Genomic DNA, 25,932 nt, shown 5'->3' on the forward strand with positions numbered 1-25,932 from the left:
TTGCATGCAGTTTCCCCCTCCAGCCACCCCTTATACATACCAGAGACCGATCTCAATCCAGCGATGTGCATGAGAGCAGAGGCTCTCTCCCTCCTCCTTGGTTCAGAGACAGCAGTGGGAATCATTGGCTTCTGCTGCTGTCAATCACAGCCAATTAGGAGGGAGTGGGGGGTGGGGTCAAGCTACTCTCTGTGTGTCTATGAACATACAGAGCCAGCTTGGGAGCAAGCCCATGAGTGTCCCCATAGCAAACGGCTTGCTATGGGGGCACTCAGCAGGGGAAGGAGCCTGGAATGCTTGCGGGGGACCCAAGAAGAGCATTTTTTTTAAGCAAAATCATTTTTTTTAACTATTTTTTTTTTAGTTTTGGATAGAGTGGAGAGGGATTAGAACACCAGTCAGTATTGCTGTCTATGCCTCTGTTAGGAAGATTCTCACTCTATTTGTCCTGTTTACCGTTATCACCAAAAGTAAAATTAAAAGAAAATTCCAAATTTTGGGTTGACACCAGAACAGTAATAGAGGGAATCGTCCAATGGGGACACTAGTTCTAGTGACCCTAATGACAACCAAGGATTCCTTCACTTTGAGGGGATCTCCTCTCACTTCCTGTTTTGGCACAGGAAGTGAAGGGAAATCTCTCCAATGGGACACAGATGGCAAAAAAAAATGACGGAGTTAAAGCTCTCCCTTGGGCCTGGTTCACACTCCTTTTTTTAGATGAAACTTGGGTTGCACTAAATCGCATGACAATGGAAACAACATTGCTTCCAGTGGTGCTTGTTTACATCAATGCAGCACAGCTGCAAGGCAAATTAGGAAAGAGTCATGTGCTACTTTGGTGCGATTTACAGTGCGATTTGGCCACATAGAATATACATATCCTATCCAAAATGCAACCAAAGTTTCTGCTAATTGGATCTAAATTGCATTGCAGTAGTGTGAACTGAGCCTCACTCTATCCAAAATTAATTTGATTTCTACTTTAAACTTTTTGAGTTCTACTTTAAAGGGAATAAGCAGACTAGTATGAATTATGTTCTTACCTCATCACCATATAAATAATATTCCAAGATGCTTTATTAAATATTTAAATGGATGTTTATCAAATGCATTTTCTGTGGGCAATTTTGAGAGAGTAGACGAACACAAAATAAAAATGATAAAATGAATTTGTGCTGCTATCAGGAATGAAAGCCATAACAAAACACATTTTCCTAAATACCAAGCAAGTTATAGGCTTTTTAGTAGGACAAACCGACTGTGGGCTCTCGAGCCATCTTAGGCCCCTTTTAGGGAAAGCGATGTTAGCATACAAAAATGAAAATGCTCATGGCCCAGTATTAAATTTACACATGGTTCCGACTGCTGTCGACCTGTTTATACTGTAGGTTAGATACATATCAAATGTTCTTAGTCTGGGGATTCTAAACAATGTCCATGGTACTTTAGACCTCATAAGGACCACATTAGCCACTGTTGCTGTAGTTCTTCTACTTGATGCATGTAAGTTCACATTTTCTGTAAATCAAAGTGACGACTAATTTTATTGACCCATCTAGTTTAAAATAGAAGCTTTTACAAAAGAATTTAAAATAAAAGACATTAGAACACCATATTAAAAGTGGTGTGACTGTTTTTTTGACATTTGCTTATTTACAATATGCTCCTTTAGGAGAGTTGTAATGTAGAGGGTAATTATATTTTGTACCCACCTGCTCCTGGCCCAGAATAAGAATTCCATTTGGTTTAATTGGGTGCCAAGGGGCTAAGTTTTCCCCTGAGCCAAGCTTGACTCCATCCAGATATGCTTCCCACATTCCATCTCTGGTAGTCCATGTGATGCAAATATGATGCCATTTTCCATCCCCAATAGAGAATGGTAGCTGGGCCACCTGCGCACAAAAAGAGAAAGAAAAATCATTGAAGTCTTTTACGTCGATGACTTTTTTCCATTCATAGCAACCGATTTCCTTTACTTACTCCTGGGAGGAGTAATTTCAAGTGAAAATTGGTGTAGAGGGAAAACGAGATATTATAAAGAACAACCAATCTGCTGTTTGTGTTCAGTTTCTAGCACAGTGATTCTTGGATATAAATCATTACTATGGACTATACTTCCAGTTTACTTTTACTCCTGTTATTATATTTGTGTTTTTCATATATTGTAAATGTCATGCCATAGCCTAATTTCAAATATATGATCTTACTTGATAAGGCAGTGCAATCAGCAATGATACTGTGCAAAATGCAATAACTCATAGCATTACTACATACTGAAAATTAACATTGGTTTTGTTTTTTTCAATGCATCATTGAATAGGCTCAAAAGAGGTCCCACGGGCACATTCCATTTTAGGTATTCATATTATTGTCTCACTCTGCCTCCACTTATTCTGATTACATTTTGTTCATCTCTTTTTTTGTTCAGGTAAATATAAAATATTTTAGGTCAATATGTTGTTTTCTTTTATCCGGTCAGCAGGCAAAGTTCTAGTTTCCATTTCATATGTAATACAGGTGTACCCTCAGCTCTGCCAACAAAATCTGGTTTAGCTGAAAAGTGACTCACATTTATCAGACAGCTTAGACCAAGCTTTTAATCAGACAAAGAGGGCCCTAAGGCATCCTTTGTCTGTTATGCAAGTTAACCCATAGTGCTTTAGTAATCCTTTGTCATATATTAGTAAAGGCATGTTTATTTCTTGAACAAGGTGTAATTCTGAAATCCAAAAAGTTGTTAGTTGTATTTATCTGACAACTACATGATGATTTGGAGCATATTCTCCAACAATTCAAAGAGATGGTAGATCTTGTCCACAATGCCACCCTTCCCCCAGTAATCAAACTGTCGACATAAACATTTGGCCCTTTTTATAAAGGCATTCAATATATGTTTCTGGTACAAAGCTAGGTGATGTCATTTATAAAGGAAACTGAGGCTTTAAAACTGCATTCATTTTCTTAATGCATTACTTCCAAGAAGAGCAAACTTAATAAAAAATGTACATGTTGGCGGTCCTGGCAGATAAAAAAAAAAGCCAGTAGGTAATATAAAACACTAGCAAATATACAAACTCAGTACATTAGTTTTAAATGGAATCCCCATGGTTTGCACTACATTACCTAACCTGTCTTTAATTCATACATGACGTAGTTGCACTTTTACACACACCATCAAATGTATCATGGTTATAGATTTCATAATAAATTGAATTATTATTTACATACTGCAAAGATTAATGGTATAGCAGAAATTGTTGCTCCAAAATGCATGAAAGGGCATCCTTGTATGTACAGAAATCTTTATAAAAATAATAAGACAGCCTACTACAATCCTGGGCAACCCACTTTAAATCAGTTCAGTACGCTAAAGCTAAGCTTCCAGTGGCATGTTGCACCATAGAAAATACTAACAGGTTCAATTCACTAAGCTAAATGGACATTTTTTTTACAAAACTGCCATTATTTTCAGCAATAAGTGCTTGAAAAAAGTCATACGGCTATAAATACAAGCATTATAGCAAATAGCACCTTTGTGATAGCTTAGTCGATTACAATTGGTATATTCTGCTGTGTATAGAAATAAGGTACAGGTCTAAAAGGCAATTATACTGACTGAAGTGGAATTATACATAGAAGCCAAACTTTCTACTGTCAGCATCAGTTAATGAGCTGGCACATTTTCTTTTACACTGCTGTTTCTGTGGTCTTTTTAAATGTTTCATCTTTCCATCTCTAAGCATTGTGAGTTGGATTTATTTAAAAAGCAATAATAGCATTTACTTCTATGCATAGTAATGGAATTACTGGCTTGCTAGTTCCTGCAGACAATATGACCATTGTCCTTGGTGCCAGTATTCTGAGCCTCCAAAATAATGAATATATTGGGAATTACTTTGTTGTCCTAAATACTGCTACCTCAGGTTAGGATTTAAAGGTAAGGGCAGATTACTACAGATCAGTGAGTTCTGGAGCCAGGATCCCTGTGCTGCAAGCAGGGTAGGAATTATATGGTTTTAGTCCAAGATGAGGTGAGTGTGCAGCAGAATAAAAGTTAATTAGGGTTAGAGATTAGTTGAGGAGTCAGGTTAGGATAACATTAGGCTTAGACTTAAGGGGTGGTTAAAGTGGTTATAAAGCCTCAAGGTTTTTTACCTTAACGCATTCTATGCATTAAGGTAAAAAACCTTCTGTGCTGCAGGATCCTGCCAGCCCCTCCTTCTACTTACCTGAGCCCAATCCGTTCCAGTGATGTGCACAAGAGCAGTGGCTCTCGCTACTGTCTCCCTCCTCATTGGGCAGATTGGGTCGTTCAAGTGCTGTGATGAGGGAAAAGAAGGCGGAGTAGAGTCACCCGGTCTGTGTCATTAGACACAGACCGGGTGGCTTGGGAGTGAGCCCACACTCTTGCCCTGGGGGGCACTTTTCGAAGAGGAGGGCCTGGAGCGCCTGCACAGAGCAGGTAAATATAACATGCTTGTTATTTTAATTGAAAAAAATCAAAGGTTTAATGTTACTTTAAGTCTTTTAGGGAGAGCTTAAAATATAACTAAAGGCAAAGCCTTTTTATTTTATTTTAGATAGGGTGGAGAGGGATTTTTATTGCTGTCTGTGCCTCTGAGTGCTGAGTGTGAAAGTGAAAGAAAATCCCAAATTTTGTGTTATCACCAGAAAAGGAATAGAGAGGACATCTTCCAATGGGGACATTAGTGCTGGTGACCCTGGTGATAACCAGGGAATCACCTAACTTTGGGAGGATTTCCACTCAGTTCCAGTTTTAACCATAAGTTAGAAAGTGAAGGGAAATCTCCCCAATAGGACACAGATGAAAAAAAGAAAATTGCCTTTACTTCTACTTTAAGTTTTAAGGGTTCACTTTAAGTGGGCGGCACAGTGGTGTAGTGGTTAGCACTTTCACCTAGCAGTAAGAAGGGTCGCTGGTTCGCATCCCAACCATGACACTACCTGCCTGAAGTTTGCATGTTCTCCCTGTGCCTGCGTGGGTTTCCTCCGGGTACTCCGGTTTCCTCCCACTCTCCAAAGACATGCTGGTAGGTTAATTGGATCCTCTCTAAATTATCCCTAGTATGTATGAATGTGAGTTAGGGACCCTTAGATTGTAAGCTCCTTGAGGGTAGGGACTGATGTGAATGTACAATGTATATGTAAACCGCTGCATACATTGATGGTGCTATATAAGTACCTTAAATAAATAATAAATAAAATAAGTGTTCAGTTACATCCCAGGCATTGAGGAAAAAAGAAAAGTGTTAAATAAAGATACTCTGTCACTTTGTTCATTTCAGTCGGGGATCCAGAGCAATCTGATCCTTTCACATATTGGGGATCATGAGACCCCCTCCCACAATGCAGTGCTTGAGCCTGGTCGGCCAATCGTCAGTTACAAAAACTGTAACATGAGGGTAGCGGTGAGATATCATCAACTTTGTGTACATTTTGACACCTACTGACATGGAGCTTAGAAAGTGTTTGAACCTAAGTGTCAATAAAGGAACATGCTTTAAAGAGACTGTGGGGGAGATTTACTAAAACTGGTGCACCCAGAATCTGTCACAGTAGTGCATAGTAACATTCAGCTTCTAGGTTTTGTTGTCAAAGCTTAATTAAACAAGCTGAAGTTAGAAGCTGATTGGTTGGTATGCACAGCTGCGCTAGATTCTGGGTGCACCAGTTTTAGTAAATCTCCCCCTATGTCACTTCACCCTGAATAGTGGTGAAGTTCCATACTGAAACTAAAAGTTGGCTGGAGGTGATTCAATGGAACAGGGTCTACATAACTGACCTTCACTTGGGCATTACAATAGGGGTTGGTGGATCACAAGTAGTTATATAGTTTACATGCCTAGACAGGTTCAATATATGAATCAGGACTCCTAACCTTGAACCTTAATTAAACAAGCTGAAGTTAGAAGCCCATTACTTGAGTCGTAACATCTGCAATCCCTATAGCCCAACTTCTGCCACAGGTCAAACCTATAATAATGTATTTGAAAGGAAAGTCATCTTATATTAAGCTGGTCTAAGTTGGTTTTATCCTCTTATCCTCTCTACAATGTATGACGCAATCTTTTGAGTAGTTCGATCCATGCTAAAATTGTTTTAGTGAAACTACTTTTTGTTTATGTTGGAACTACAGCTCAATATTATTACCATATATGTGATCTTTTCTTTTGCTGCTACATATGTACTTATGTATACAAATTGTTAAAATTCAATAAACAAATTTGACAAGAAAGGAAAGATTTCAGTCTCCTGACTTCTATAGAGAATTCTAACACTCTACCCCTTTATTGAGCTGTGGATTTTTAAAGTTCAGAATGGTTTACAAGTGCTGCCAGCTGTGGGAATACATCAGAAAAGCCTGAATTTACAGCAGCTTGTGAGATCTGTATGCATTTCTGGCAAGCTGTGAAAACACAGACCATCTGAATGGTACAGCAGGTCTCCTAGCAACATTACTACTACACACCATGGGACTATATGTTTACAGGTTTAATAAGCAATCAGGAAAACACCACATAGCAAGTCAATTAAACAGATCATCATTTGTGCTGTGCAAATAAATTCTTCTAACATGATATTTCTTTACACACAGTAGCACATGCAGTGTCAACCTATTTATCGCAGTAGTTTCAAACTATTTGCTTCTACAGTAAAGAAAACTTCTTAATCCTCATGCACAGGGTAGTATGGGTCCATACAAAGTGTAGAGCCCGAGTAATCACTTTCTGAGGACCTGCATCTGTTGCGTGCAGCCACCCATCAAGATGAATTAGAAGATGCAGCTATATGCCATTATGCGCCAGGAGTTGCATAAAGCAACCACATGCACATGAACGTACGCTCCAAAAGCAAATGGTGTGCATTCAGAACATACGTCTATATACGGGTAGCGGAAAAGTGATTGCGCAGGCTCTGCTTGCTCAACGACCCCTGTACAGCCCTTTGCACGAGGCCTGACAGGTACACTTAAAGAGTGTCATAAATTCTTTTGCCACAGATTCATGTACCTGTTAGAAAAATGTACATATTAAAATATTATCAAAGTGTATTATTATTATAATCTCTGACTTATTCTGATAAATCTTTCTGTCTCTGTATGCTAACTTAGAGCTGGTCTTAATTACCTCCAATTTGACGTCACAGTCCCAGCATGCACAGGGACTCTGGGGTCACGCCCCTTTATGACGCCAGAGTCCCTGCGCATGCTGGGACTGTGACGTCACAAGGGGGCATGGTCACCGCCTATATAAATGGCTCTGCAGCGCGCACACAGCATTCCAGCAGGAGAGAGCATTGTGTCAACATCGGAAGAAGAGAAGAAGCGACAAGACAGCGGCGACAAGACAGCGGCAGCAGACCAGGCCCCCGCTAGTAAGAGAGCTGGAAGAAGATAGCGGAGGGGCCCGGGAGAAGAAGCCGAACACTGGGAGAAGACGGAAGAAGACCCCGAAGTCAATAGAAGACCCCCCCAGAGCTGCCTAATAAATTACTTTTAAAACCTGTGTAGTGTGTTTTTTTTTATTGAAACTTTTTTTCCCCTAGGTGAATGGGTAGGAGCAACATGTACCCCATACTCATTCACATAGGGTGGGGGGCCGGGATCTGGGGGCCCCCTTATTAAAGGGGGCTCCCGGATCCCGATAAGCCCTCCACCTGCAGACCCCAACAACCAACGGCCAGAGTTGTCGGGAAGAGGCTCTTGTCCTCATCAACATGGGGACAAGGTGCTTTGGAGTGGGGGGCCCGCAGGGCGCCCCCCTCCCCCAAAGCACTTACACCCCATGTTGAGGGCATGCGGCCTGGTATGGTTCAGGAGCGAGGGCTTGCTCGTCCCCACCCCCTTTCCTGACCGGCCGGCCTCGGATAAGGGTCTGGTATGGATTTTAGGGGGACCCCCATGCCGATATTTCAGCGCAGGGGGTTCCCCTTACAATCCATACCAGACCTAAGGGCCTGGTATGCTCCTGGGGGGGAACCCACGCTGGTTTTTTCATTTAAAATTTGGCACGGCGTTTCCCCTCATGATTCATACCAGACAGCTGTCAGCACTGCCTGTCGCTCATCACGAAAGGAAAAAAAAGTTTTCCTTTCCTGATGAGTGAGCCATCTCGTCGCTGGCTCCCGCGACGGGGCTCGCAGGTGTCAAATCTCGCCGAGAATTTGACAGTAAGATTGACACAATATCGCGGTCACGTACTGTAGCTCAAGCTCTGTCAGATTGGATAGAAAGCGTCTGTGAACAGCAATTTTCAAGTCTTGCCACAGATTCTCAATTGGATTTAGGTCTGGACTTTGACTGGGCCATTCTAACGCATAAATATGCTTTGATCTGCTTTGATTATAGCTCTACCTGTATGTTTAGGGTTATTGTCCCGCTGGAAGGTGAACCTCCGCCCCAGTCTCAAAAGTCTTTTGCAGACTCTAACAGGTTTTCTTCTAAGATTGCCCTGTATTTAGCTTCATCCATCTTCCCATCAACTCTGACCAGCTTCCCAGTGTCTGCTGAAGAAAAGCTTCCCCACAACATGATGCTGCCACCACCATGTTTCACAGTGGGATGGTGTGTTCAGGGTGATGTGCAGTGTTAGTTTTCCGCCACACATAGCATTTTGCTTTTAGGCCAAAAAGTTCAATTTTGGTCTCATCTGCCCAGAGCACCTTCTTCCACATGTTTGCTGTGTCCCCCACATGGCTTCTCGCAAACTGCAAACAGGACTTCTTATGGCTTTCTTTCAACAATGGCTTTCTTCTTGCCACTCTTCCATAAAGGCCAGATTTGTAGAGTGCACAACTAATAGTAGTCCTGTGGACAGATTCTCCCACCTGAGCTGTGGATCTCTGCAACTCCTCCAGAGTTACCATGGGCCTCTCGGCTGCTTCTCTGATTAATGCTCTTCTTGCCCAGGCTGTCAGTTTAGGTGGACGACCATGTCTTGGTAGGGTTGCAGTTGTGCCATACACATTTTATTTTCGGATGATAGATTGAACGGTGCTCCGTGAGATGTTGAAAGCTTGGGATATTTTTTTTATAACCTAGCCCTGCTTTAAACTTTTCCACTATGTTATCCCTGACGCGTCTGGTGTGTTCCTTGGCCTTCATGGAGCTGTTTGTTCACTAAGGTTCTCTAACATACCTCTGAGAGCTTAACAGAACAGCTGTATTTATACTGAGATTAAATTAAACACAGGTGGACTCTATTTACTAATTAGGTGACTTCTGAAGGCAATTGGTTCCACTAGATTTTGGTTATGGGTATCAGAGTAAAGGGGGGTGAATACAAATGCACATCACTCTTTTCAGATATTTATTTGTAAAAAAAAATTGTAAAACCATTTCTCATTTTCCTTCCTCTTCACAATTATGTGCCACTTTGTGTTGGTCTATCACATACAGTCCCAATAAAATACATTTATGTTTTCAAGGGGTATGAATACCTTTTCAAGGCACTGTGTGTGCATATATATATATATATATATATATATATATATATATATATATATAGAGAGAGAGAGAGAGAGAGAGAGAGAGAGAGAGAGAGAGAGAGATCCACTGAACTGCAAGTGAGGAGGATCTTTCCTAATTTCACCTGAACTTCAACAACTTCTACCCCACAATAAAACTTAAAGTGGTTGAAAACCATCACATATACCCATTGAAGTGACTGGCCTCAGGTGATACACAGAGATAAAACAAATCCTACATCAGTTCTACATGTTAATCTGCGATCAAGATGGACAGCTTCCATCCCAGGCACATAAAATAATATGTCATTTATACTCAGGCCATAAGCTACAATTGGATCAGTTCAGAGACCACAGACAGAATTGCCCAACAGGAACATTTCAGGTGGAATGTCATAAAATGAGGATACAATCCACTGACAACAAATCAGGAAAGCAATTAACATCCCTAGAACCAGTTTAACATTATTAAACAGATGATTATTAATATTATCATACAGGAGTTATAGAAAATGATAACCGGTGGTCGCCTACTCCCCACGCCTGGAAGCTCAAATAAAGATTACAAAAGAGCTCCAGCCTTTTCTTCACAAAGACAAAAGACTTTTAAACATATTCCTGAAACCACCTTTCTAGTATATCAACAACCACCCAATCTAAGACAGCTAATTGTGAGAAGTTCCCTAAACAGCACAGTACTAAATGGTATATATACTGTAATTCCATGTAGAAGAGATGTGAAACCTGTAACAGTACCAGGATCAAATTAGAAGTACAGACTACATGGCATTTTTAGCTAGAGAACCTTAAACATGGTATACTGTACCTGAAACTGTGTGCAAAATACCCTACAGGCCCTTCATAGATTCACATTTAACAACAAAACAGATATAGAGGCCCATTTCTACATCAGAGACCACAACATAATCATCTGAATATTATGGTACTGGTGGGGAACTTCAAATCACACAAAAAAAAGCTGGAATGGGGAAGTAAATTCATATAAAAGTGTAAAACTTTAGACAGTTGCCCAAATAGAGAACTGAATTTTCTGCAACACTATAATTTCCGATCTCTGACAATAAAGCCTATTTCTTCTGAAGCCTTTGTTCAAAAGAATATTAATGTAAAAAAAAGATTGACATGAAAAATAGTTGTATTTCATTAATGGTTATATTTAATTTCTTCTCTGGCATATGGACCTTTTAGTCAGTTATGCCAATAACCCTCAATATTTGTATTTCTATCTCAATAGTCAATGCCTTTATTACTTAAGTGTGTCAAGAAAAAAACATGTTATAACATTTTAAATAGTCATGTTTTATTGCTCCCCCTTCTTACCCTACAGTGTATTCAGACTCCCTTCACTGTTTTCAATTTTGTTATGTTACAGCCTGATACTACAGATGTATAAATTATTTTTTTTCTCATTAATCTACACTCAGTACCCATTTATGACAAAGTGAAAATAGAATTTTCGAAATGTCTGTGAATTTATTTAAAAAAACCCCCTGAAATATCACGTTAATTATTTAGATCCCATACTGTTGAAGCCCCTTTGGCAGCTTCAAGTCTTTTTAGAACAAGCTTTGCACACCTGGATTGGGGGATTTTCTGTTATTCTTCTTTGCAAATCCTCTCAAGCTCAGTCAGGTTGGATGGGGGCTGTCGGTTGACAGCCATTTTCATGTCTCCTTAGAAATGTTCAATAAAGTTTAAGTCAGGGCTCTGGCTGGGCCACTCTAGGACATTCAGAGAGTTGTCCCTGAGCCACTCCTGTGCTGTCTTGGCTGTGTGCCTAGGATCATTATCATGTTTATGATACATTAAGAATGCACTGTATGTATAAATATATGGGTTTAAGAACTATTTTCAGAGTTGTAAAAACCTGAAGAAGGGATCTAAAGCATCCTCAAAGCTTGCATCTTTCATACCCTTAAGTGGACCTTCACCCATTACAAGAACTTTCTCTCTCCTGTTTCCTTCACCTCTAGCTTACACAACAACAGATCATTTCATCATTTTCAAAAACATTTTGTACCTTTTTTGTTATGCAGCCTAACACTCCCTGATTCCTCACTTGGCTGAGAATGACATAGGGACCACGTTACCTCCAGAGATGTCTATATCACACATCCTAAGAGGCAGTGTTTTACCAAGAGATGCCCATGGCCCATGAAATTCGAAACATCTGCTAGCATTGGTTTCTGCCAGGTGTTTGGGGACTGGCAGATACCTGGAGGATGTCTGCACATGCACTGGGCATTGCCGTACATGCACACAAATGATACAAGTTTCTACAAGGTCACAGATACCTAAAACTGGTGGCATTGGTGTGCATGTGCCAGAATACCCCGCATATACACATACTTACCTCAGGTCTCCCTCAGGTCCCAAATACCTGGCAGAGACCTGCAGCACATCTGCATGCACACAAGATATTTCAAGGTGGCAGAGTGGAAAGGGAGTGGCAGGAGGAGAATTTCACCAGTAATATGATTTACACTCCAAACTTCTTGTACATTTTAATTCGATTACCTATAAGCCTTTTTTATTAATGTACTTGCCCACCACCCTGCCACCTCTGAAACTGCTATGGTCTTCTGTTGTATCACTCAGGAATGTTTGCAGTGAACAGTATGTTAATGACTCTTTATCTGTAGCATAATTATACATATGATTTTAATTATGAACTGAGGAGAGTATGTAGTCCTTCCACTTCAGTGCTATATCTGATTTAGGTCTGCAGAGGTTTGCAGTAATTTTGCAATATACAGGGAAGTTGCTTTTAGGTTTTCTAGTTTTCCCTAATGCGTGCATGAAGTAACCTTTTTGAGGAGATGAATTTTAGGGGACAGCAAACAGTCTTTCAATGTCTTCACTGTTATGTACTTAGAAGTGTTTCCACCCCTCATTTGTATGCCAACATCCCTAAGTAAATCGAAACACATAGCTAGTCTGGATGGGCCTTTTTAGGCATTCTACAGATTCACATAAATATCTAAATAAAACATATTTTATATTCAAAACATACCATACAAAATACATAAAAAAAAAAATAAAATATTGAGTTGTAAAGAACTTATAAGCAGCTTAAAAGTGCCATCCAGACTAGCTATGTGTCCTATTTAACAAAAAATGTATTTAAACTGCAACAGTGTGATGAGCTATCTGTTATGTACAGTGGGGACGGAAAGTATTCAGACCCACTTACATTTTTCACTCTTTGTTATATTGTAGCCATTTGCTAAAATCATTTAAGTTCATTTTTTTTCCTCATTAATGTACACACAGCACCCCACATTGACAGAAAAACACAGAATTGTTGACATTTTTGCAGATTTATTAAAAAAGAAAAACTGAAATATAACATGGTCCTAAGTATTCAGACCCTTTGCTGTGACACTCATATATTTAACTCAGGTGCTGTCCATTTCTTCTGATCATCCTTGAGATGGTTCTACACCTTCATTTGAGTCCAGCTGTTTTTGATTATACTGATTGGACTTGATTAGGAAAGCCACACCTGTCTATATAGGACCTTACAGCTCACAGAGCGTGTCAGAGTAAATAAGAATCATGAGGTCAAAGGAACTACCTGAAGAGCTCAGAGACAGAATTGTGGCAAGGCACAGATCTGGCCAAGGTTACAAAAAAAATTTCTGCTGCACTCAAGGTTCCTAAGAGCACAGTGGCCTCCATAATCCTTAAATGGAAGACATTTGGGATGACCAGAACCCTTCCTAGAGCTAGCCGTCCGGCCAAACTGAGCTATCGAGAGAGAAGAGCCTTGGTGAGAGAGCTAAGGAAGAACCCAAAGATCACTGTGGCTGAGCTCCAAAGATGCAGTCGGGAGATGGGAGAAAGTTGTAGAAAGTCAACCATCACTGCAGCCCTCCATCAGTCAGGGCTTTATGGCAGAGTAGTCCGACGGAAGCCTCTCCTCAGTGCAAGACACATGAAAGCCCGCATGGAGTTTGCTAAAAAAAACACCTGAAGGACTCCAAGATGGTGAGAAATAAGATTCTCTGATCTGGTGAGACCAAGATAGAACTTTTTGACCTTAATTCTAAGCAGTATGTGTGGAGAAAACCAGGCACTGCTCATTACCTGTCCAATACAGTCCCAACAGTGAAGCATGGTGGTGGCAGCATCATGCTGTGGGGGTGTTTTTCAGCTGCAGGGACAGGATGACTGGTTGCAATCGAGGGAAAGATGAATGCGGCCAAGTACAGGGATATCCTGGATGAAAACCTTCTCCAGAGTGCTCAGGACCTCAGACTGGGCCGAAGGTTTACCTTCCAACAAGACATTGACTCTAAGCACACAGCTAAAATAATGAAGGAGTGGCTTCACAACTCTGTGACTGTTCTTGAATGGCCCAGCCAGAGCCCTGACTTAAACCCAATTGAGCATCTCTGGAGAGACCTAAAAATGGCTGTCCACCAACGTTTACCATCCAACCTGACAGAACTGGAGAAGATCTGCAAGGAGGAATGGTAGAGGATCCCCAAATCCAGGTGTGAAAAACTTGTTGCATCTTTCCCAAAAAGACTCATGGCTGTATTAGATCAAAAGGGTGCTTCTACTAAATAGTGAGCAAAGGGTCTGAATACTTAGGACCATGTGATATTTCAGTTTTTCTTTTTTAATAAATCTGCAAAAATGTCAACAATTCTGTGTTTTTCTGTAAATATGGGGTGCTGTGTGTACATTAATGAGGAAAAAAATGAACTTAAATGATTTTAGCAAATGGCTGCAATCTAACAAAGAGTGAAAAATTTAAGGGGGTCTGAATACTTTCTTCTTGAATAATGTTTCTTCCATTATTATGTCCTCAACCATTTTTCTTATATAAACTATAACAATCTGAGGTTATAGTATTTTATTTAATATTATTACTTATATTATTTATTATTTATGCTTTTTAATGACATTTTTATATCTTTTTTTGTATATACAATCTTTGTTTTTGAATAAGCATTTAATTTTGGGTGCACCCATGACATGGTATTCACAAATATTGGTTTTCCAAAGGGAGCGCACAGTACAAGCCCCCTGGCCTTATCTGACTAAAGGCTGGAAGGGGAGGAGTCACATCTCTTAGTCAATTGTGTAGCTAAATTTAAGTTTGAGCTATTGAGAAACAGGTTTTATAGATTCAACTAATAACTAGCTTTGAAAAAAAAATAATCATATTTTATATTTATTTGCTTCAAAACATACAATATTATTTTGTGTTATGATCATGGTAAGTAATGTAACAAAATGTACTATATATTCCCTTTACAAAGGAGGAAATTGCGTAAGGTGCCCTTGGTTAAAACATAGCCTGTAGAAGGGAAATTGATGACATTTTCATATCAATGGTATTCCTGCCAAATATTATGGATTCTTTCCATCTGTCTAAATGAATCATCACATTTTAATTAGTAATTCTGTATTTGTTATCATGGTTTATGGAACATAAGCCTGCAAAGAGGTGTTTGATGCGAACATAGTATTGCAAATCTATCAAAAATATTCCTTTAGCAAAACTGTGGTTTGTAGTGGGTCTCTGCTGCAGTTCTAAGGATGAGGCGAAAGAAAATTTGCCCTGGGCTCAGGCAAAAATGCCAAAATGTAAACTTGTTAGTATTATAGCCTGGATAGCTGATGTTCTGAAACAGCTTGTATCCAAGACCCCACAGCTCAAAAAAAGACAAGAGATGTCTGATTTAAAAGACATTATTCTCTTTCATGTTTTCAACTTCTTGAAAAGGATATGTAAGGATATGTAAGTCTACTGAAGACCAAAATGTTACACAAAATTCCAAAACATTCCTAATCCCTAAGTATTTTTCGTGCATCAAATTCTACAAAAAAAAAAAAACATATTAACCATGATGTGTCAAGAAAACACAACTGCAGGCAATACTTTTTTTTTTTTTTAGGCTGGGTTCATACCGCAGTACAGAGCGGCTTACAGCAGGGGTTCGGTGCATCCCTGTTCACCGTTTCAGGTCTGATTTCGATCCAAATTCAGCCAAAAAAACCCTGACATGGATCAGAAGACACACAGGACCCCTGTGCAATTCGCTCTGGAGCCGCTCCAGAGATGTGTGAACTGGTTCCATTGAGAGCCGGTCATAATCTCCTGACATGCCAATTGGATGTGGAGAAACCCGCATCCAATTCGCAATAGTGTGAACCCAGTCTGAATTTTGGATAGAGCAGAGGAGGAATAGAACTAGATTTTTATTGGGGAGAGTTCCTTGTATTTCCTGTGTGGTATTTACGGGTAACATTATGTTAATGAAAGATATGCCTGAGTCCTGTATAATACTTGCAGCATTGTCAATCTGGTGAGAGGATAGTGTTAGATGCACTAGCAAATTTAGATAAGTCTTAATTAACAAATTAAACTGCAAACAATTCTTAAGCAGTTACAGTAACATTTCTGTTCCTTTTGGGTTAAACATTTAGCATAAATGAATAAAAAATAAATTAATAAAAGCTGACCACTGCAGTACCCCAGTTTTAAATGGTTTGTTCTCAACCTTCCAACTGTCACGTTTGCTGGACAGTTTAATCTATTAAAGGACCAAATGATAGGCAAACAAAGGTCTAAATTGCATAGGGAATTTCCCAACAGGCGAAAGAATATGTAGCATAGACTATTTTCAAAAAGATCTTTTAAAGGATTGTCACCCTGTAAACAAAAATATGAAAGTCAGTAGCTACAAATAAACCATTGAAAAGTAAGGTGCTACTGTAAAACCACAAAAAAACTCAGTGCCTGACCTCATAAATGCACTTCTGGAAGAATGGTCAAGCACTCCCATAGACACACTCTTAAACCTTGTAAACAGCCTTCCCAGAAGAGTTGAAGCTGTAAAAGCTGCAAAGGGTGGGCCAACTCAATATTGAACCCTACGGACTAAGACTGGGATGCCATTAAAGTTCATGTGTGTGTAAAGGCAGCCGTTGGTAATATGTGTGTATGTGTGTGTATATATACTTATAATTGTTGGACTTTCTTTTGGTTTCTAATTTTCCATTTTTTGATGTATAATATGTTGCTATCACTTGTATAAAGTTTTTTTGTGGTTTTACAGTAGCGCCTTACTTTTCCCCTTTTAAAGGGGCAGCTGCACACTTATGTGATTTTCCACATTGTTGGTGTCATATTTATCCCATTGTTGGAGCAGCAACAAATACTGTAGCTTCTGACTTTTAAAAAACAGACACTTACCTGTCTCAGGATCCAGCATGTCCTCACCCAACCTGACTCTTTTCCTGTCTTTGGGTCCAGGCGACTGCAACTGTTGGCTGTTGGCAGCTTCACAGCCGGCTACCCACTATGACCTCGTGAATGGTCCCGCAGGACGAGGAAGGGGGGTGCAACTTCTGCTTGTACCATTACGGCAATCTGACCAGGAGTGGAAGTGGGTAACTTTCAAAATCTGGTATACCCCCCCCAAGAAAAAAAAATACAAATAAGGAAGAGGAAGGGGGAGGAGGAAAATCAAAACTTCCCCTTTTGGGTGAAGTTCCACTTTAAGTTACCCCTAGGGGAATTTTTTTTGTTACTCTCAGATAGTTGCTCATCTAAAGTCTAAACTTAAGTATGCAAGCTGGCCTCTTACTGTGAGTGCGTTTGAGTTGACTTGCATGTTCAAGAAAGCGTGGAAAGAGAGAATTTCCACTATATACACTATACTGACTAAACCTAATAATTTCACATCAACACAACCCTATGCAGCAAAAAGATCCATGATACACAGGGCCAAGCCTTACTGGTGATTCGAAAATGAGTTACATTTACTGTTATCTCCCACTCTTGAACAGACCAGTTTGCTGTATACTAATAAAGACATGCTAAACCTTTCTACCTGCACCTTGTGTTTTTCATCTACATAAGATGTGCATTGATCACATAGTTTCATGGTGTCATTTGTTGCCCAGTACATATAGCCTATAGTAGAGTAAATGTTCACATTCCAGTGACAGCAACTTCTGTTTGTGGTAAAACACTTGTCGTTGGTATGTCACCAGAGCCGACGTCACCATTAGGCAGCCGCCTAGGGCACCAGGATGGAGGGGGCAGTAAAATCCTGGCTGACGTAGTGACCCCGCACTGCTGGATGCTATCACACACCCCGCCGCACCGAGCAGATTGGAGTTATATTGCTGGGTGCGGGGTGACAAGCCAGATTATGAGCAGGGCGGGGATGAGGATAAACAAGCGCTGGCGGAGCAGGGGGCGGAGTCTGTGTGGGTAGCTGCGGGAGGAGCGTCTTCTCCCCCAGGCAGCAAGACTTGTACAGTGTGGAGTGGAGATCAAGGATAACTATTCCCCTCTAGCTCCGGCGCTCCACTGCCTCTGGCATCCTGTCACAGTGATACATTGAGAGCGTGGAAAGCCAGCTAGCTTCTGCAGGAGTCGGGCTGTGTTCTGTCTCCACTGTCCTCCTAACCCCTCCCTCACTGCACTGCTTGTCCAATCCAATATTCCGCCTCCCCTTTGTGCCTGCCCACACTCCAGCCACATGCATGCAATGCACTGTACTGTGCTGTGAGAGGAGTTCTGTTTTCAAACAATAGCTGCCACAGCCCTGGGGGAGATCAGCCTGAATGGGAGAGCAAAATTAGTGAGTAAGACCCCCAGAATAACACCCCTCTCTGTTCCCACCCCTATGTGCTATGCACCTTCTTCCTTCCCCTTCTCTTCCTCATCACCTTCTTCTCTCTCTCTCTCTCTCTCTCTCTCTCTCTCCCCCCCAGGCTAGGGGCTAGCATGTCTGTATACCATCCTAGCCTGCCTGTATACCGTCCTAGTCTGCCTGTATACCATCCTATCCTGCCTGTATACCGTCCTAGCCTGTCTGTATACTGTCCTTGCCTGCCTGTATACCGTCCTAGCCTGCCTGTATACCATCTTAGCATGTCTGTATACCATCCTAGCCTGCCTGTATACTGTCCTAGCCTGCCTGCATACCTTCCTAGCCTGCCTGCATACCCTTCTAGCCTGTCTGCATACCCTCCTAGCCTGTCTGTTCCCTCCTAACCTGTCTGCATACCCTCCTAACCTATCTGCATACCCTCCTAGCCTGTCTGTATACCCTCCTAGCCTGTCTGTGCCTTCCTAGCCTGTCTGCTTACCCTCCTAGCCTATCTGCATACCCTCCTAGCCTGTCTGTATACCCTCCTAGCCTGTCTGCATACTCTCCTAGCCTGCCTGTATACCCTCCTAGCCTGTCTGCATACCCTCCTAGCCTGCCTGTATACCCTCTTAGCCTGTCTGTACCCTCCTAGCCTGTCTGCATACCCTCCTAGCCTGTCTGTATACCCTCCTAGCCTGCCTGTATACCTGCAGGCCACAGCTGGTGTGAGGAAGCGAGCCGGTGCAGCCACTATTAGTCTTCAGGCCAGGTGCAGGGGTGCAGGTGCGGGCCTGCAGACCACGGCAGAAGAAATAGTGGAGAGGCACCGCAAACATCTCCCCCACCACCTTATACATGGGCAGGGCAAAGGGTGTGGAGTCAGGGGTGGAGCCAATGGATCGGCAAAATTAGGTACAGAACAGTCAGTGTGGGCCAAGTGTGCTAACAGTTAAAGGGGCCTACTCATTACTTTCACAGCAACACATATGCCCCAATCCTCACAAATAATGCTCAAAAGTGATTGAAATCGTTTTTTTTTAAATAACAAACACATCATACTTACCTCCACTGTGCAGCTCGTTTTGCACAGAGTGACACCAATTATCCATTTCTAGGGTCCCTCGGTGGCTCTTGCGGCTCCTCCTTGCATCAGATAACCCCCTAGAAGCGCTCTCCTGGGGTGTTACCTTGCAGGCATGCTTCCGAGTCCAGCACTGGTGTCCATAGACACCAATGCCGGACTCGGCCCTGCCCCCCGGCACCCATGTTATTGGGTTTGATTGACAGCAGTGGGAGCCAATGGCTGCGCTGCTATCAATCTATCCAATCAAGAGCCGGGACCCCGTGGAGAGAGGGACAGCACATCCTCGCCGAGGGAAATTCAGGTAAGTAAAACAGGGGGCTAGGGGGCCGGTCACTGCCAGGGGTTTTTTCACCTTAACCACTTGCCGACCGCCTCACGTCTATATACGTGAGCAGAGCGGCACGGGCAGGCAAAATCACGTACCTGGTACGTGATTGCCTTCCCGCGGGCGGGGGGTCCGATCGGACCCCCCCCGGTGCCATCGGCGGTCGGCATTTGGTTGGGAGCGATGAGAGACGAGGGGGAGACCATCCGATCGTGGCCCCCCCCTCGCGATCGCTCCCAGCCAATGAGAAACATCCCCTGCCTCTGTATAGTACACAGAGGCAGAGGATGTGATGTCATCTCTCCTCGGCTCGGCAGTTTCCGTTCCAGCGCCGAGGAGAGAAGACATGTAATTGCACCAACACACACACACAGTAGAACATGCCAGGCACACTAAACACCCCCGATCCCCCCCCGATCCCCCCCCAATCACCCCCCCCCCCCAGTCACAAACTGACACCAAGCAGGTTTTTTTTTTTTTCCTGATTACTGCATAGTGTCAGTTTGTGACAGTTAGCAGTGGTAGGACAGTTAGTATTAGCCCCCTGTAGGTCTAGGGTACCCCCCCTAACCCCCCCTAATAAAGTTTTAACCCCTTGATCACCCCCTGTCACCAGTGTCGCTAAGCGATCATTTTTCTGATCGCTGTATTAGTGTCACTGGTGACGCTAGTTAGGAACGTAAATATTTAGGTTCGCTGTCAGCGTTTTATAGCGACAGGGACCCCCATATACTACCTAATAAATGTTTTAACCCCTTGATGGCCCCCTAGTTAACCCTTTCACCACTGATCACCGTATAACTGTTACAGGTGACGCTGGTTAGTTCGTTTATTTTTTATAGTGTCAGGGCACCCGCCGTTTATTACCGAATAAAGGTTTAGCCCCCTGATCGCCCGGCGGTGATATGCGTCGCCCCAGGCAGCGTCAGATTAGCGCCAGTACCGCGAACACCCACGCACGTACCGTACACGCACCGTACACCTCCCTTAGTGGTATAGTATCTGAACGCATCAATATCTGATCCGATCAGATCTATACTAGCGTCCCCAGCAGTTTAGGGTTCCCAAAAACGCAGTGTTAGCGGGATCAGCCCAGATACCTGCTAGCACCTGCGTTTTTCCCCTCCGCCCGGCCCGGCCCAGCCCAACCAAGTGCAGTATCGATCGATCACTGTCACTTACAAAACACTAAACGCATAACTGCAGCGTTCGCAGAGTCAGGCCTGATCCCTGCGATCGCTAACAGTTTTTTTGGTAGCATTTTGGTGAACTGGCAAGCACCAGCCCCAGGCAGCGTCAGATTAGCGCCAGTACCGCTAACACCCACACACGCAGCATACGCCTCCCTTAGTGGTATAGTATCTGAACGCATCAATATCTGATCCGATCAGATCTACACTAGCGTCCCCAGCAGTTTAGGGTTCCCAAAAACGCAGTGTTAGTGGGATCAGCCCAGATACCTGCTAGCACCTGCGTTTTGCCCCTCCGCCCGGCCCAGCCCAGCTCACCCAAGTGCAGTATCGATCGATCACTGTCACTTTTTTTTTTAGCGTTTTGGTGAACTGGCAAGCGCCAGCGGCCTAGTACACCCCGGTCATGGTCATACCAGCACTGCAGTAACACTTGGTGACGTGGCGAGTCCCATAAGTGCAGTTCAAGCTGGTGAGGTGGCAAGCACAAGTAGTGTCCCGCTGCCACCAAAAAGACAAACACAGGCCTGTCGTGCCCATAATGCCCTTCCTGCTGCATTCGCCAATCCTAATTGGGAACCCACCGCTTCTGCAGCGCCCGTACTTCCCCCATTCACATCCCCAACCAAATGCAGTCGGCTGCATGAGAGGCATTTTCTTTATGTCCTCCCGAGTACCCCTACCCAACGAACCCCCCCAAAAAAGATGTTGTGTCTGCAGCAAGCGCGGATATAAGCATGACACCCGCTATTATTGTCCCTCCTGTCCTGACAATCCTGGTCTTTGCATTGGTGAATGTTTTGAACGCTACCATTCACTAGTTGAGTATTAGCGTAGGGTACAGCATTGCACAGACTAGGCACACTTTCACTGGGTCTACCAAGATGCCATCGCATTTTGAGAGACCCGAACCTGGAACCGTTTACAGTTATAAAAGTTACAGTTACAAAAAAAAGTGTAAAAAAAAAAAAAAACACAAACAAAAATAAAAAAAAAATAGTTGTCGTTTCATTGTTCTCTCTCTCTCTATTCTCTCTCTATTGTTCTGCTCTTTTTTACTGTATTCTGTTCTGCAATGTTTTATTGTTATTATGTTTTATCATGTTTGCTTTTCAGGTATGCAATTTTTTATACTTTACCGTTTACTGTGCTTTATTGTTAACCATTTTTTTGTCTTCTGGTACGCCATTCACGACTTTGAGTGGTTATACCAGAATGATGCCTGCAGGTTTAGGTATCATCTTGGTATCATTCTTTTTAGCCAGCGGTCGGCTTTCATGTAAAAGCAATCCTAGCGGCTAATTAGCCTCTAGACTGCTTTTACAAGCAGTGGGAGGGAATGCCCCCCCCCCCACCGTCTTCCGTGTTTTTCTCTGGCTCTCCTGTCTCAACAGGGAACCTGAGAATGCAGCCGGTGATTCAGCCAGCTGACCATAGAGCTGATCAGAGACCAGAGTGGCTCCAAACATCTCTATGGCCTAAGAAACCGGAAGCTACGAGCATTTCATGACTTAGATTTCGCCGATGTAAACAGCGCCATTGGGAAATTGGGGAAGCATTTTATCACACCGATCTTGGTGTGGTCAGATGCTTTGAGGGCAGAGGAGAGATCTAGGGTCTAATAGACCCCAATTTTTTCAAAAAAGAGTACCTGTCACTACCTATTGCTATCATAGGGGATATTTACATTCCCTGAGATAACAATAAAAATGATTTAAAAAAAAAAAAATGAAAGGAACAGTTTAAAAATAAGATAAAAAAGCAAAAAAATAATAGCTGCTCTCGCGCTAAGGCGAACGCAAGCGTCAGTCTGGCGTCAAATGTAAACAGCAATTGAACCATGCATGTGAGGTATCACCGCGAAGGTCAGATCGAGGGCAGTAATTTTTGCAGTAGACCTCCTCTGTAAATCTAAAGTGGTAACCTGTAAAGGCTTTTAAAGGCTTTTAAAAATGTATTAATTTTGTAGCCACTGCACGTTTGTGCGCAATTTTAAAGCATGTCATGTTTGGTATCCATGTACTCGGCCTAAGATCATCTTTTTTATTTCATCAAACATTTGGGCAATATAGTGTGTTTTAGTGCATTAAAATTTAAAAAAGTGTGTTTTTTCCACAGAAAATGCGTTTGAAAAATCGCTGCGCAATTACTGTGTGAAAAAAAAAAATGAAACACCCACCATTTTAATCTGTAGGGCATTTGCTTTAAAATAATATATAATGTTTGGGGGTTCAAAGTAATTTTCTTGCAAAAAAAAAAATAATTTTTTCATGTAATCAAAAAGTGTCAGAAAGGGCTTTGTCTTCAAGTGGTTAGAAGAGTGGGTGATGTGTGACATAAGCTTCTAAATGTTGTGCATAAAATGCCAGGACAGTTCAAACCCCCCCAAATGACCCCATTTTGGAAAGTAGACACCCCAAGCTATTTGCTGAGAGTCATGTTGAGTCCATGGAATATTTTATATTGTGACACAAGTGGCGGGAAAGAGACAAATTTTTTTTTTTTTTTTTGCACAAAGTTGTCACTAAATGTTATATTGCTCAAACATGCCATGGGGATTTGTGAAATTACACCCCAAAATAAATTCTGTTGCTTCTCCTGAGTACGGGGATACCACATGTGTGGGACTTTTTGGGAGCCTAGCCGCGCACGGGACCCCGAAAACCAAGCACCGCCTTCAGGCTTTCTAAGGCCGTAAATTTTTGATTTCACTCGTCACTGCCTATCACAGTTTCGGAGGCCATGGAATGCCCAGGTGGCACAAACCCCCCCCCAAATGACCCAATTTTGGAAAGTAGACACCCCAAGCTATTTGCTGAGAGGTATAGTGAGTATTTTGCAGACCTCACTTTTTGTCACAAAGTTTTGAAAATTGAAAAAAGAAAAAAAAATTTTTTTTCTGGTCTTTCTTCATTTTCAAAAACAAATGAGAGCTGCAAAATACTCACCATGCCTCTCAGCAAATAGCTTGGGGTGTCTACTTTCCAAAATGGGGTCATTTGGGGGGGGTTGTGCCATCTTGGCATTTTATGGCCTTCAAAACTGTGATAGGTAGTGAGGAGTGAAATCAAAAATGTATGCCCTTAGAAATCCTGAAGGTGGTGCTGGGTTTTCGGGGCCCCGTACGCGGCTAGGCTCCCAAAAAGTGCCACACATGTGGTATCCCCGTACTCAGGAGAAGCAGCTGAATGTATTTTGGGGTGCAATTCCACATATGCCCATGGCCTGTGTGAGCAATGTATCATTTATTGACAATTTTTTGTAAATTTTTTTTTTGTCATTATTCAATCACTTGGGACAAAAAAAATAAATATTCAATAGGCTCAACATGCCTCTCAGCAATTTCCTTGGGGTGTCTACTTTCCAAAATGGGGTCATTTGGAGGGGGTTTGTACTGCCCTGCCATTTTAGCACCTCAAGAAATGCGATAGGCAGTCATAAACTAAAAGCTGTGTAAATTCCAGAAAATGTACCCTAGTTTGTAGACGCTATAACTTTTGCGCAAACCAATAAATATACGCTTATTGACATTTTTTTTACCAAAGACATGTGGCTGAATACATTTTGACCTAAATGTATGACTAAAATTGAGTTTATTGGATTTTTTTTATAACAAAAAGTAGAAAATATCATTTTTTTTCAAAATTTTCAGTCTTTTTCCGTTTATAGCGCAAAAAATAAAAACGGCAGAGGTGATCAAATACCATCAAAAGAAAGCTCTATTTGTGGGAAGAAAAGGACGCAAATTTCGTTTGGGTACAGCATTGCATGACCGCGCAATTAGCAGTTAAAGCGACGCAGTGCCGAATTGTAAAAAGTGCTCTGGTCAGGAAGGGGGTAAATCCTTCCGGGGCTGAAGTGGTTAATATCTAGGATGCATTTGGGTGAAAAAATACGAGGGTTTACAACCCTATTTACTGATTGTCACAATCAGAGTCCCACAGACACATAAACATCAGAACCAAACTTTTTATAAAGCTAACATTCTTTGATGACATTTGCTTTACTGCACACAGAATAAAAACATAGAGCTAACACTTTGTCTAAGACTACCCTAAAGAACCATTTTATAAAGAATAGTTAGACACTACTTATCAACTGCAATGAACAGGACATATATATTTACAATATAGCATAAAGAGACAGTGGTCAGGAGTTTATAATGTACAGAGTGCATTAGGGTTGCCACCTTTTCTTCAAGCCAAACCCGAACACTTTTGCGGTGCACGGCAATTTTTTTGTAGTACATGCTATATGATTGTAAAATACCTTGGGTTACCCAAAGAGAGTAGTAATGAGGTGTGCTACAGTGAACAGTGGCTGTGGCCCAATTGCATTAACAGTGGGGGGGGGGGGGGGGGGACTTAAAGGGGCATGGTTAAATTAAACAAAAGCATTAGTGTACCCATAAAATATGATTCAATTAATAAAAGAAATGTCAGTTAAAATATGAAAATAGCCTACCTTAAAAGAGGACACTGTCAGCCAGTAGCACAGTGGACGGTGTCAGTAGGGCAGTGGAAGGTGTCAGTAGGGCAGAGGACGGTGTCAGTAGGGCAGTGGACGGTGTCAGTAGGGCAGTGGACGGTAGGGCAGAGGACGGTGTCAGTAGGGCAGAGGACGGTGTCAGTAGAGCAGCGGACGGTGTCAGTAGGGCAGCGGACGGTGTCAGTAGGGCAGCGGACGGTGTCAGCAGGGCAGAGGACGGTGTCAGCAGGGCAGAGGACGGTGTCAGCAGGGCAGTGGACGGTGTCAATAGAGCAATGGATGGTGTCAGTATGGCAGAGGACGGTGTCAGTAGAGCAGTGGATGGTGTCAGTAGGGCAGTGGATGGTGTCAGTAGGGCAGTGGATGGTGTCAGTAGGGCAGTGGAAGGTGTCAGTAGGGCAGAGGACGGTGTCATTAGAGCAGTGGACGGTGTCAGTAGGGCAGTGGACGGTGTCAGTAGGGCAGAGGACGGTGTCAGTATGGCAGAGGACGGTGTCAGTAGGGCACTGGATGGTGTCAGTAGGGCACTGGATGGTGTCAGTAGTGCAGTGGAAGGTGTCAGTAGGGCAGAGGACGGTGTCATTAGAGCAGTGGACGGTGTCAGTAGAGCAGAGGACGGTATCAGTAGGGCAGAGGACGGTGGCAGTGGACGGTGTCAGTAGAGCAGTGGACGGTGGCAGAGGACGGTGTCAGTAGAGCAGAGGACGGTGG

The 25,932-nt window shown here is 42.4% G+C and overlaps 1 protein-coding gene across 1 annotated transcript in view; it reads right to left on the minus strand.

Annotated features, from left to right (window-relative positions):
- Window positions 1–25,932, minus strand: part of NPTX2 (neuronal pentraxin 2) — a 65,585-nt gene that overhangs the window by 8,747 nt on the left and 30,906 nt on the right. Inside the window, exon 4 of the mRNA XM_073590997.1 lies at window positions 1,716–1,895. Within this exon, the coding sequence (XP_073447098.1) occupies window positions 1,716–1,895 (180 nt within the window). The remainder of the gene's footprint in view (window positions 1–1,715; window positions 1,896–25,932) is intronic.

The sequence above is a fragment of the Aquarana catesbeiana genome, linkage group LG06, assembly GCF_042186555.1.
Source record: "Aquarana catesbeiana isolate 2022-GZ linkage group LG06, ASM4218655v1, whole genome shotgun sequence".
In the NCBI taxonomy this organism is placed as follows: Eukaryota; Metazoa; Chordata; class Amphibia; order Anura; family Ranidae; genus Aquarana; species Aquarana catesbeiana.